Source organism: Bos javanicus, chromosome 28, assembly GCF_032452875.1.
Source record: "Bos javanicus breed banteng chromosome 28, ARS-OSU_banteng_1.0, whole genome shotgun sequence".
NCBI lineage: Eukaryota > Metazoa > Chordata > Mammalia > Artiodactyla > Bovidae > Bos > Bos javanicus.
In genome coordinates this window covers 19,322,716-19,337,164 of record NC_083895.1, presented here as the reverse complement: position 1 = coordinate 19,337,164, position 14,449 = coordinate 19,322,716, and the positions used below count along the sequence as shown (strand labels likewise).

Here is a 14,449-nt window from a genome sequence, read left to right as displayed (position 1 = left end):
TTTATTGACAAAACAGGCAGCAGGTCAGATTTGGTCCATAAGCCTTGGTAGGCCTGTAGGCCCCATTTTCTACTTGTCTACAGCCATTCTGATGATGTAAATCAGCTCTGAAGATGCTGCTGCTAAATTGCTTCAGTCATGTCCGACTCTGTGCGACCCTGTGCCCTAGTGGGCAACCCACCAGGCTCCGCCATTCCTGGGATTCTCCAGGCAAGAACACTGGAGTGGGTTGCCATTTCCTTCTCCAATGCATGAAAGTAAAAAGTGAAAGTGAAGTCGCTCAGTCGTGTCCGACTCTTCGTGACCCCAGGGACTGCAGCCTACCAGGCTCCTCCATCCATGGGATTTTCCAGGCAAAAGTACTGGAGTGGGATGCCATTGCCTTCTCTGATGAGGGGGTTAATGGGATTTAAAACAGTAGCCCTCTTTGACGGGTGTCAGTGGGCAATGTCTAACCTGTTGACTGGATTCACCAAGATTAGGTTCAGCTCAGAAATCATGCCAAAAGGAGAATGCTCCCACCTCTACATCCTACCAAGAAACCTCATACCAATCTTCACCAGAATCTCTCTAGCCCTGAATTCAAAATGCCTCCACAGATCTTCCAAGTAAGAGCAGGCACCCGTGTCATAGGTCCCTGTATTTTGCCTTCACCAGGCTAACCGGGCCACAAAGTCACCTATTTATTTTGGATTGTTTGATTAGCCCTGCCTGAACTCCCCACCCAACAAGAAGCCCCGGGATGGCAGGAGCCGCCTGATTTCCTACCTGTCTCTCCAGGAACCAGCACGACCTGCACACAGACGCCACTCTGGAGGGCCTGAGGCTGGGTCTCCTCGCCTGTGAAACTGCAGAGGTGCCTGGCGCCTCGCAAGGGCTTGTGGGAGCCGGTTAAATGCCTTAGTGCACAGGTGTGTGGTATTACCATCAAATTAACGCGGTGTCTCAGTCAACAGTCAATCTGATCGCTTAGTTCTGAGACAGCAGGATAGAAGCTTTTAAGAACCATATGTTGAATAAATAAATAAAAGACCAAAAGAAACTTTTCATAAAGGCTCAAAGTATAAGTCAGTATATATTGAAAATCCCGATTTTGATTCTCAAATATTCTAAATAGGGGGAACATGAAAATCACCTGGTGGAATTCAGAACCAGGCATTTTTAATTCTGCCTGAGTCTTACCTATATGTGACTTTGGCTAAGTTACTTAAGACGTCTTTCGGACTCAGCTGCCTCATCCATCAACTATGGAAATATCACAATACTACCAAGCTTGGAGAATTTCTTTGATAATTAAATGAGTATTTGATTTATATGTTAATATACATGTAATGCCTGACACGTTATAGATACTCAATAGTCAAAAACATTGTAACTTCATTGAAAACACTGTGGGTGAAACTTTTGCAAATGGTTTTGGAAAAGAGCAAGTTAGGACACTTTCTTTGGGTCATGCATCTGGAAGAAGGTGTGAATGTGGTTCCAAGATGACAAGTATGGAGATGGGGTTTCTCTGTTCTGGATAAATCAGTCAGGCTGCCTTTTCCTTCTTCCTATGGGAGAATGAGTAACATGAAAACAGAAATCTTTATCTGCACATCAGTCACTGTGTTCACCGTTACATCCCAGTACAGGGAACCTGCACATAGTAGGCTTGCAATAGTCATTTCTGAATTAAAGAAATCATCCATGAATATCAGATGGTGGCAGAAATGCCAATTCCATTTATCACCAAGAGTGCCATCTTGCCAAAGCTTTTCTTGAGACAATATAAATATCCCTATCAGAGGGCCCACCTGGCTCCAGGAAAAAAATTGGAAATGAGGGTAATAAAGGTGAGGCCCAGAGGGGACCTGAATATCAAGCCTGGTTTCCGTGTAATCACTCACTCTTTGGTAAGTATCTCATCATTAGAATAAAGGCCACACCCCTCATCAGTGATTTCATAAAAGTGATGTCCCACAGAGCCACTGCTAGAGGCCTACTGTGTAAGCCTGCTGGTGCAGGACCATCCTGCTAGGATGGCCCACCTGAGCATACCCATGGGAAACACTTGCCTGCTTTCCTCAGACCATCACCTCAAGAGAGCAGTCCTTTCCCAAAGCAGTAGACCACTGTACCTGACGGACTGGGTTCTGGTTCTACTCGTCACTCACTAGCTCTGAGCACATCCCCAAGATTGTTCTGAGCCTCAGTCTTTTCATCTATTACATAAAGGGGCTTGACTTGAATAGCCTGTGAGGCTATTAAAACATCCCAGGCTCATTAGACAGGAGCCTTTTTCTTACACAGCCATGGCAAGTGTTCACGGTCATCTTAAACCCAAAGCCAAGAGCTGTCCGGCCAGTCCTGCCTACCACCACACACATCTGTACAGATGGCAGAGGCAGAGGGACCAGCTGCACCCATGGACAGGCCAACGTTCCAGCCAGAAAAAGATGGCGGGACATTATCACAACAACTCTGCATCAGACTCCTTTACCACAGGTCAGGGGCCCTCATTCCATTTCCAATCAGAATGCTGCCAAAGTTGGGTCATCACAGAAGAAAAACAACTATACCTGGGCCTTCATTAAGGAAAGTCTGCTATGCTGTGCTAAGTCACTTCAGTCATGTCTGACTCTTTGCAACCCTACGGACTGTAGCCCACCAACCTACAGGCTCCTACAGGTTACCATGCCCTCCTCCAGAAGATTTTCCTGACAAAGGGATCAAACCCACATCTCTTAATTCTCCTGTGTTGGCCGTCAGTTCATTACCACTAGCGCCATCTGGTAAGCCCCAAGGAAAGTCTGAGGACAAGGTAATAAGTGAGAACGTTTTTATTCTTTGGTAAAGTATCTTGCTACTTTGCCTTTTTTCCCCAATGGTACTCAGAGCTGAGCTCAAACTAGGTGATGGCAAGCAAAGCTTGGACTAAAGGGAAAACCAAAATGATTTCCATTTCTGATGTTCCACGAGGAATGTGGAGCAGCCTAGGGACAAGTAACTTGGTCTGTTATCTCTATAGTGTGCGTGGCTTCCCTTGTAGGAATAAAACACACACAAACACACAACACCATATATACATATCTGTATATACACACACACACTTTAACATATATATATATATATATATATATATATATATATATATATATACGCACACACATTTTTGAGCTTCCCACATGGCTCACTGGTAAAGAATCTGCCTGCCAAAAAGGAGACACGAGTTCGATCCCTAGGTGGAGAAGATATCCCGGAGAAGGAAATGGGAACCCACTCCAGTATTCTTGCCTGGAAAATTCTAAGGACAGATGAGCCCGGTGGGCTACAGTCCATGGGGTCATCAAAGATTTGGACACGACTTAGCGACTAAACGACAACAAATACATATTTTTAACATATTCCTTATGAAGAACACAAAAAAATAGCAAGATTAAATTATTTGCACTTAGTTCTTTGTCTCTAGTTATAATGTGTTCTTTTGTGCTGGTAAAACAACATGTGCTTTAATTAGCAAATATCTGTAAATAATTTACTTGCTTTTCAAATCCAACAGAACAATGGGGTCGATTTTCACATACATTTACCCAGCACGCATGCTGGGTCTTAAGCCAGACTCTCCCATTGTTCAATAACTACATCAAGCTGTCCAACTCTTGCTGCCCTCCGTGGTGCAGGGGTTGGGGGGTAGGGGGCTAGAAGCCCAAGTCTCAGAAGCCACTTGCCATTTTGCAAGACCTCAGAAGGCAAGCACACAGTGCTGTCCAGCCCAAGCTACAGCAAACTCTTATGATCTCCAACCCTGGAGCCTTCTGCAAGGGACGTGGAAGTGTGCCAGGGCTAAGGGCACTGGAGTAATGGCTTCTAGATACAGGCGTTCGGCTGCCCTCTGCCCCAGACAGCGTGAGCCCCAAAACCTAAGACCCGACGTATGAGGTCCGTGAATCACAAACCTCATCTAGGCTCTGCAGGGTTAAAAGTGGGCGCCGTGTGTGCAGTGCAAAGAAAGATGTTAAATCAAATGAGAATGACTGCTCTAGGACTGGAGGCACTATTATTTTGAATAAGATTGAAAAGGCCAGAAAAAGCAATTCAAAAACATTTCAATTATGTATTTCCCAGAACTACATCTTTGAGCAACTAATGCAAATGTTACCACCACAATAAAACTTCTTCCCACATAAAAGCATATAAAACAGGTTGAACAGCATATACTTTATATATCATATGCATATTTTTGACTATTAATAAAAAATTCAAAATCTATGTATGCTTTACTCTCCTAAGCAATACAGTAATTATGATTAAGGGACAGGCAGCACAAAAAGAGCCAATTTATCTTACTCGTGCTCAGGAATACTATTGTGTAACTAAGCAACTAAAGACAAAATATGGTCTAATTAATTCACTCCTATGCTTATTTAAAAGACACAATTAGAACATTTTTATTTTCCAGCCTGCACAGTAGCTCAACATGCTTGAGGGTGTAGAAAGCAAAGCCTATTATTCTCAAAGACAAGAGTTTAATGTTTAGTGCCACTGATCAGGCTTGGAACTCAACTCTGGGGAGGAGGGGTGTACATCACAGTCAGGGTGTGCTCGAGGCATGAGAAAGGAAAGGCGGTGGGGGGGCAGGGGGACATTTACAGGGCCACTAGATTGACCAGCAACATGTGGTTTCTACTCCCACTTTTTCTCTCTGCACACGGATGGAGATGAGACCCTGAACATGATGGTCATGTGTGCAAGGACACTCACCACTGTGAGTCCATTTTATACAGCCACCAAGATTCTACAGGAAACTCATGCAATTAAACCACACATCCTGGTCTGTGTGATAAATGTCAAATATCCATCTTTAATGCAGCTAACAGTGCATCTGATTTTAAAAGCAGAATTAATTTACGCAAGTATGTACTAGAGACTGATGCCATTAGCATGTTCTAAGGCACCCTTTCAATGACTGCATGTTTGAAATGTGTCATCCAAATGGACACTCACAGTCCAGGACGTTAGCCGCACTCTTTGAAGGCCCAAGCCTGGCCCGAGTTCTAACCTCCAGGAAGCCAGCAAAGGTCATGGTTCCGCTAGAAAAAGCCAAGCCATCCTCACACAAGGGCACGGGAGCAGATTTTTCAAGAAATGCAGGAATCCATGACCACATTTCTGAGAGGCCAATGAATCCTTAAGCCAACAATCAATAAATTTATTTTAAATTTATTTAAAAGCCAAGCCAACGGGTAATCACTAGCTACAATATTATTCTAAGTGGGAGATGGCAAATATCCAACCACCCTGGCTATAAAAAAATGACAGGCAAATGCATTTGATTCCAGCGATTATATCCTGGATATTGGTTAAAACTAGACTTTGATAAATGAGCCTGAGTCCTATAAAACTAGATGCCACTATGAACAATGGTATGCTTTATTAATAATTAATAACAAAGCATTTATTTACATGTATGGACTCATGTACTTCATAAAAATAACATTTCCTTAGTATGTGCCTGACAGTCAATGACAAAAGAGGTTTTAATTGCTTACAATTTTGATTTGTCATCGGACATATGGCCTCATGAAGACCATCGGTCTGAGAAACATGCTGGTTTGCAGGAACTGCCAATCAACACTCAGGTAAGAAGTGACTTCTCTTCCCTCAAGTTTTATCTTTTCACAGTTTGCCATCCAAAGCCTGACTTAAAAAAAAAACTTTACTTATTTTTTAATAAAATTGCTTTTGGCCACCCCACATGGCTTTTGGGACCCTAGTTCCCTAACCATGGATTGAACCAGGCCCTTGGCAGTGAAAACAAGGAATCCAAACCACCAGACCACCAGGGAACTTCCCCTAAGTCCTGACTTTTTATGGAATGATAGCTGAAAACTGAAAAAGTGCTCAAAGAGGTGGGAGATGCTGGCTCTCGCCTGATCATTCAGTCCCATATAGTCACTAATTTCTTTGGGGAGTTCTCCTAAAAAGAAACCTTTTGCACTTCTTCACACCTGATGGTGCAAAATGATAATAGATTTTAGAAGAGAAAGACGTGCGAGGTGGGCTGCTGGAGCTGGGCCACAGGTGAATGACCTTCTGTGAGTAAGAAAGAAATTGGGCCAAGCTTAAAGAGAGCAGGTTGTGGGGAAGACAGCGTTTTAATTTGCCATTCAGTCCTTCAGTAGATACTTGACAAATGCAGTGAATGCTGTGCAGAGACCCAGAGGTAAAGACACAACTTTCCACCCCAATAACAGCACCGCCGTGGGAGCAGAGATGATGGGGTGATGAGCACAGAAAAAGAACACAGATGGCACAGATGGCACATGAAGCACAATATGCAACCCACAGGGGCGGTTAAAACTAACCACTGGACTGTAAGCCCCCTGATGGCAGAGGCGCTTGTCTGTCTTGTTCACTGCTGTATCCAGGCGCCTAGAACAGGCTCTGGCACAAAGTAGGTGCTCTATAAGTATGCATGGATCCAATGAACCTCAAAGGTGAAGGCAGTACTTCCTAATTTCCAGAAAGATAATGAAAGACCACAAATAGTGACTTCAGTTCATCTCCACTTAACTAAGGGACACAGAATCCGACAGCTTTTCTATGACCAGTATCTGTCTATGAAGCAGACTAAGAGATTTGTGAGGTTTGAGCTATTCTCCATTATCTCTCTACCTGGTTGTCTAGCACCTAGTAGGTCTTCAGTCAATGTTTGAAGAGATTAGTACATTCGTTTTCCAAAACCATGTAGACGGTGAGCTTTCTTTTGAAAACATATTGCATTCATTGTGAGCACAATTCACTAGTGTGTTATATAACATACTGCTTTTACATTTTTAAAAAATGTGTTGATCTCATCTCTCTATCAAGATTGATAAGCTTCTTAAGAAAAACAGCTACATCATGCATTGTTTCACATCCATCTCTGTACTTAGCAAAGCACTGAGCACATGGTTAGCACTCGGCAAGTAGCTTTTATTAATTCAGGATAGATGAATCCAACACTGGCTGGAATTAGGATCTTAACCACACAAAATAAAACTTAGTGTACATTTTACTGATTCTCAAATTTTCACATCCTAGGCTCAAAGCTGAAACAGAATTTTGTATATATGAATGTTTTTGACATATTAAAGTATTCCTTCTATTACTGGATCTTGCTCCAAAGCCAAGTAAGAAAGACAAAAAGGTACACAGTCACATTCCTTATTTCAGATCAACTCTATAGGCCAGGGGTCAGCAAGCATTTTCTGTAAAGGGCCAAAGAGTAAATATTTTCCACTGTGTGGGCCATATGGTCACTGTCATAACTATTCAACTCTGACATTATAGCCTGAGAGCAGCTATAAACAATATGTGAACAGTCTGACTATGTTCCAGTAAAACTTTATTTACAAAAGCAGACAGTGGGCCAGGTTAGGCCCTCAGGCCTTAGTTTGCTGATGCCTGTCACAGTCTAGTAACCTCTCTCCATATAATTCACTGGTTTTCACCCTGGTTCTAAAGGGCCTGCTACGCAAAGTATAAAGATATTCCTTCTCTTAGCTTAAGATCATTACTAACAATAAATAACAACTATTATAACAGCATCCAACATTTGTTTCAGGACTTTTAGTATTACTAATTCTCCTGGCAAGGTAGAAACCTTTAAATCCATTTGACAGAAGAAGAAACTGAGGCTTAGAAAAAGTTAAAGAAATTGACCAAGGCTAGGAATTTCTTTGGAAGGAATGATGCTAAAGCTGAAACTCCAGTACTTTGGCCACCTCATGCGAAGAGTTGACTCATTGGAAAAGACTCTGATGCTGGGAGGGATTTGGGGCAGGAGGAGAAGGGGACGACAGAGTCAGGATGGCATCACTGACTTGATGGACATGAGTCTGAGTGAACTCCGGGAGTTGGTGACGGACAGGGAGGCCTGGCGTGCTGTGATTCATGGGGTCGCAGAGAGTTGGACACGACTGAGAGACTGAACTGAACTGAACTGACTGACAACATTGAGGTGATCTCAGAAACTTCTAAAAAATCAGCTCATGCAAACAAACCAGAGGCTGAGAGGCCACCCACGGGTGAAGCAAGGACAGTCCGGCACCTGAATTTCAAAATGTATCTGTGATACGATCAGGCAATCTTCTAAAAAATCCGGCTGATCCACTTAACAGCATATTTCAATAATAAAATGTAAATCCTTAAGGAGCCTTTTATAATGGCAACACAGCTAAATCCACCATATGGACGAAAGCCAGCCTGATCTGGGGTGACACTTGAATCAGCTATATGTTCTAGTAAACTATCCTATACATCACCCTCTCATAGAGAAAAGCTTTCTTTAGGAAGGTCCAAGGCAGTGGTCTCAAACTTTAATGAGAACAATAATATTAATTTTAATGATAGTAATATTGAGTAAATTATTTTAGCAACTCTACTATCTCCCACCTTAGTTGTAAGCACTTTATATATATTAGCTCATTTAATCTTTAAAATAATCCTACAAAGTAGGTACTTTATTCCCATTTTACAGATGAGAAAACTGAGGCACAGAGTTTAAAACTTTCCCAAGATCCACACAGAGAGAGAAAGACAATTTAAAATGCAAATTTCTGAATCCCAATTTCAGAGATTCTATATAAATTAATTTCAATAAGGGCTTGGGAATATGCATTAAAATTTTTTTTAACTAGATAGTAAGGCTGGTGATAGTCAAACCACTGTTAGAAACCCTGGCTGCATGCTAGAATCTATAATGACCAGATATGCTTGATCCTGACTCTCTGACAACACTGGCTTACTCATCTACACTCTTATTGCAGGGGACCAGCAAGCCTTGTAGAATCCACCCCATGAAATTCAAGCTCATGCATCCACCTATTTTAAGAGGGTATATTGCCAATAGATTAAGCACTTGGCAATCTGAAAAGGAATATAATCAGAAGTTACCCAGTAACAGAGCCAATTACCCGCCTACTTTGCCATTTTCCTCCCCTGAAGAGCTACTGGCTGAATATGGCAATTGTAGGTAATTACCAGACACTTAACTCCTTGCATATGGCCCTGCTCTTCACTTTCATAATTCAAAACAGTATCATGATGAGGCCCAGAAGACTCTACATAGACCTAAGTTATTATGTTTCTTATTTATAAATTAAGATTATCTAAAGACCCCTATAATCATTTTCTATTCATTTAATTTACAGTGATAAAGTAGTTTTGCCCATAATAATGTCTCGGTATATATAACAATCTCCAGTCAGCCTTACTATTTTTCCCTCCCATTTTGCAGCTGAAGAAACTGAGGCCCAGAGCATTTAGGACTGTTCAAGGTCAAACAAATAGTAAACTATAGAATCAACATGTGACTCTCTGCAATGCTTCTCCTTCACACCAGCTGCCAGTACCCTAAGTATGTGCAGGAAGCAGTGATAGAAGCAGTCCAGACATTATAATAATTATCTAAACTAGTAATAAATTGCTAATGATTATTAATAATGGTATTAAATGTAACTGTTACTGTTATATGCCACTGACTAGGTTTATCTGAACTTTATAGAATAAGAATGATTCTGCTACCTAAATATCTGGTGACCTTTAGCAAAGCTGACTAACTAGTCATAGTTCTAAAATGTACAAGGAACTGCCCACATGAGTACACACGTCTAGAATGTAACATAATGTATTCAAGCTCTAGTTTCAAGAGTAGGTTTCAGCGGGAAAAATACACCAAACCTAAAATTTAAGAAGGTCTAGATTCTAGCAAGTGACTTCTGACAAACCACATAATGTCTGCAAGCCTGTCTCCAGCTGTAAAATGGACATACAAAGTCCTGCCTTATCTAGCCTCCTACAATTACTGCAAAGATCAATAAGAAAATTTCCCTCCCACGCCAAAAAAAAAAAAAAAAGTGTTCTAAAGATCATAGCACACCACACAGGGACGCTATTTCTAACCTCACACAGTGATAATTTTCCTCTTTTTAGAACTGACGTCTTCATATTTCAAGAAATCATAAAAAGACAGAATGGTTCTCTTCAAAAAACTATACTGAGTCCTGGCTGTCCTTTGGAAATGGATGCTGATGTCAGCTCAATCAAGAAATTATTAACCTCCATTTGGCTACTTTAAATAAACTGCTCTGGCTGATTAAATGTGCTAAACATTTTCTCAAGTAACAGTGCACATCACCAGGAGACCCTCCTCTTCCAGTTATGCACTGCAAATGGCAAATGCATCATTCAAAACTATTTAAAATCAATAATAAAATCATTTCACTGTATATAAACAACTTAATAGAGTTAAGTGAAAACAAAGCAAAGGTCTTAATGAGAGGGCCCTGTTGCCCCCTCTAGGTGCCAGAGGTAAATGCTGGTTTCTATAGGCTCTCCTCCAGAGAAGACTGCTGTTGCTATTCTGCTAATGAATGACTAACTTAGGCCAGGGGGGAAATGACATCACCAGGGTGGAAAACCGATCTGCATTGGGAAACTTTCTACCTGCTTTACATTTGTCATAATTATTTTGCACAATGTAGCCTGTATTTGCATAATTCTGAGGTGTGTCATTATCTCAATTGAAAATTGTTTTAATATGGCTGAATAATTCACAATGACATCAGCCAAAGTCCTAATGAAATATACAAGTATAATCATACAGCTAATTACCAGCCGTGTTAGCATTAAAAAACAAATCATGCATAATATTAGGCGATGTATACGCAGCTGAGGATTATAAATAGAGCCATCTCCCTCCCCCAAACCCCTGGAGTTTACTTTTAAATAGCAAGATTAATTTTCTCAGGTATGGCTCATACAGCAATGACGAAATGCAAAGATCATTAAAATGGTTCGCTTACATTTCCCCATAAAGAATATTTTTGTAAAAAATCGTGTATTTAAAAATATATCTATTCACTATCAACTGTTTTACCAGATGCAATCTTTGCCTAATATTTCTTTCACTCTCAAGTCAGAATCCACTATTTAATTACACAACAGAAATTAAAACTGCACCAAGTGGGGTCAATTCAGGGTCTTTAAAAAATATTCCACTTTCAATTAAAAAAAAAGAGCGTGGCCACAAAATATCCCATAAAACACTGAATAATTTCCTTCTGGGTTTAGTCAGAAGTCTATTAGGCACCAGCTCTTTTCTGGATATTTAATCCTTCCCTTTTCCAGATCACAGGCCATGTTGAAGTAATAAATTTGAAAAGCAAATAATAAGAAATCAGGAGGGGGAGGAGGAGGAAGACAGCTGCGCAGGAAAGTTGGGTCGGGGGAGGGGGCCCGAGCTAGACCTTGGCAGGAGGAAAGAGCTCAACCTGTTGGTAGGTTGCAGGATTTTTCACAGTATTTCCAAACAACACCTTTGTAAAATTGCCGGCAGACGTCGGGAAATGTGAACGTTTAAAACCCAGAGCTGGCGGGGAGGGCGGAGGGGCGGAGTGTTGGGGGGGGGGGTTGTTCGGGGAGGAGGGAGGGGCTTATTTCCGAAGAGGCAGATCGGAGGGCGAACGTTTTGACGAACTCCAGTAATTAAACCGGCAGAGACCACTGATGGGTAATTCGATTCCCCGGAGAAGGAGTGAACTGGAGATGCCAAAAGTACAATCAACTCCATCAGACCAAGGAATTCTGGAAGGACTGACTGGCAGGCAGCTTCGAGCTCCGCTCCGGGATGAGTTAAACGGGGAACCATTCATTTAACAAAAAGATCCTTACACCTACCTCGAAAGCTCGAGAGCCTGAAACAGACAGAGCTAGCTGCCCTCAAAAGTCTGAGTTTGATTACCGTGCTCTCGCTTGGACAACACAAAGCCTTGCCAGGCGGCCGCGCACCCTCCCTCCCCGCCGCGCAGTGGGCACAGCCTCCCCAAAATAGTTCCCCGGGTAGGTACCACGGCGCTGAGGTCGGTCAGCTGACGAGGGGAGCCCGCAGAACTGCGGTCACACATGAAATGACAGAGCCGAATAGAGGCGGCCGCCCCTGCGCCCGGTGACAGCGGGCTCACCTCGGGCGTCCTCCCAGGAACGCGACGAGCGCCCCCGCGGCCGCCCAGAAACGTGCCGGGGAGGCTCGTTCCCTCTCCACCCTCCCCGGGAGCGCCGTCTGGGCACCTAGGACGCCGGACCCGCAGGGCCTGTAGGCGAGCACACACCCCTCTGCCTTTCCCTCCCCGGTCCGCGTCCCCCACATCCCCAAAGATCGCGTTGGAAGACGTCCACTTTGCGTGGAGTAATTGAAAAGTAAAAACATCAAATGGTCTGTCCGGGGAGAGGGGGTGGGGACGAGAGATAGTTGTTAATGCCTAACGTGTTTGTGCCGGTTACACGACCGCTTTGAAATCCGCCCGGGCAGATCTGCAAGTTATTTGAATGTATTATTCCAGTACCTGTCATTTATCACTTTATTCAACACGTCTTTGCCAACTCAATAGCTTTTGATCTCACTCTGCCTCCATTTCGTAATTTCCGCCCTCTTAAACATATCAAATACTTACTTAAAAAAAAAAACAAAAAAACGAACAATATCGAAACCCACCGAAAGAAATCCACCCATCCCCGACCGAGCCAGACTCGAAGGTAAATTTTCAAAAAGCAAAAAATATAAAAAGCATGTGATGTTCAAGCAGCAACAGAAAGATCACACACACGCGCGCGCACACACACACTCACACACACACACACTCACACACACACACACACATCCTTGAACAAAACCCTTCTCAAACAAGTTATTTGATCTTGACTAAAATCAGCAGTTGGATCCTCTTTGTAAAGCTGACAGCCAAACTCTGACAATGGCAAAATACTCGAGCCCCAGCTAGTGGCGCTACCCCTTTAAAAAAGAAGTCGATCTTGCTCGTCTGCAGAAGTGAATACAGTATTTTCAAGCTTGCCCTGTAATAAGCATTACTACGGGAAAAAATAATAAAGAAAGAAGAGAGGGAGATATAAGTTTACCACCTCGCCATGGTCGCTATTTCTGCCCTGGGGAGTGTCTTCTGGGAGGAAATAAAGTTTAGAGCTGGATAAAAGTTGCCGGCTGGTCCTCTCTTCCCACAACAGCTGGAGCTCCGCTATGCAAATCGGATCCTTTGGCGTACATCTTACAAAGAAAAAGTCGCCAAGGGACAAAATTCTTGGTTTGCCTTCAAGGTGGAATTGAAAAGCCTTGTAGAAAATGTAAGGTCCGTGCAAGCCACACGGTGAGCCGACCCACTGCAGGGGAAAAAAAGCACCAAATAAATAATGTAGCCATCAGAGCACAAACGTCTATTCCCAGACACATTTACACACAGACATCCACTCTTAATACAGAAGAGCCAACAGATATAAAGCTGGGTGGAAAAATAATAGAGCCCACAAATTTTCTGCCTCCCTTAAAAAAAAAAAAAAAAAAAAAAAACACCTCCGGCCCCCCCACCCCCACCCCCCGCCACCTCTCCCTACCTCTCCATCTGAGGCGGTAAAATTACATTATGTATGTATGATCAGGGATTTTTTTAAAACAATAAAAATTATTTGGGGGATGTAGAGGGTAAAAGTTTGGTGAAAAGTTTGTGGGGGGCGTGGGTGGGTGCAGAGGTGTGGGTGAGCCGGGGGGCTGGGGGGTACCGGGGGGTGCCGGGATCGGAAGAGCGGAGGAGAGCGAAATACCTGGAGTGAGTTGGGCTCCATCTCGACGTTCTGAATTGATTGAACTCAACATTCTCTCCAAACTTGTTGGCTTGAATGGATTGCATCAGGTCCTGGAAGGGAGACACATTCTCTGCATTCAGCCGGCTTACTGTCTCAATATAAAACTAAGTTTTTGCCTCCCCTTCGGCACTAAAATGATTGAAATTATGTCCTAATATTTCTCTGACGTCTCAATTTTCAGCTCCTGTCAGAACTATGTAGGTTTCCTTCCAAATGTAGGTTGATCAAATTCATAATCGACAGAAAGGCTCCGTCCGATCTCGGCGGGAAGCGGATGGATCAAGGCAAAAAACGTATAGGGAGGTTTGTAAAAATAAATTCTACCCTAAAATTGTGTGAAGATGCGATCTCCCTCTTCCCAATCTCCCTGGTCTAGCAATGTCGTTTGATGAAATTTTTGGAGGAGACGAGAGCTACCGAGCTCCGCTGTGCATCTGACAGGACCTGCTTGTATATGTCTAATATAAAGAACATTTCCTGCAGAGATTCCGGGGCGCTGCTCCTCTTTCTAATGCTCCTTAGCAGATTTGCTGTTATTAGACATGTAGATTTGTTTGATAGTTAAATTACGCTTCCTCACTGCCATGTTTTCGAGAACTAATCTGTTAAATTATCTTTTGATGCCTATTTACGTGGAAGGGAAAAGTGGGTTATCGATTATATAAACATATAAATATTAATGCATTTGTTCGCTTCGCAAAAAAAAATACTCAGAAAAAAAAAAAAACAGAACAGAAAGACAAGTGAGCAGCGCACACACAGCTCAGGATTT

At 42.7% G+C, this 14,449-nt stretch overlaps 1 protein-coding gene across 1 annotated transcript in view; it reads right to left on the bottom strand.

Moving 5' to 3' along the window:
- ARID5B (AT-rich interaction domain 5B) overlaps positions 1 to 13,743 on the bottom strand; it is a 192,567-nt gene extending 178,824 nt beyond the window's left edge. Inside the window, exons 1-2 of the mRNA XM_061405084.1 lie at positions 13,636 to 13,743; positions 12,943 to 13,197 (exon numbers count right to left, since the gene is read on the bottom strand). Coding sequence (XP_061261068.1) covers positions 12,943 to 13,197; positions 13,636 to 13,656 — 276 coding nt within the window. The 5' untranslated portion in view covers positions 13,657 to 13,743. The remainder of the gene's footprint in view (positions 1 to 12,942; positions 13,198 to 13,635) is intronic.
- Positions 13,744 to 14,449: the final 706 nt, after the last annotated feature.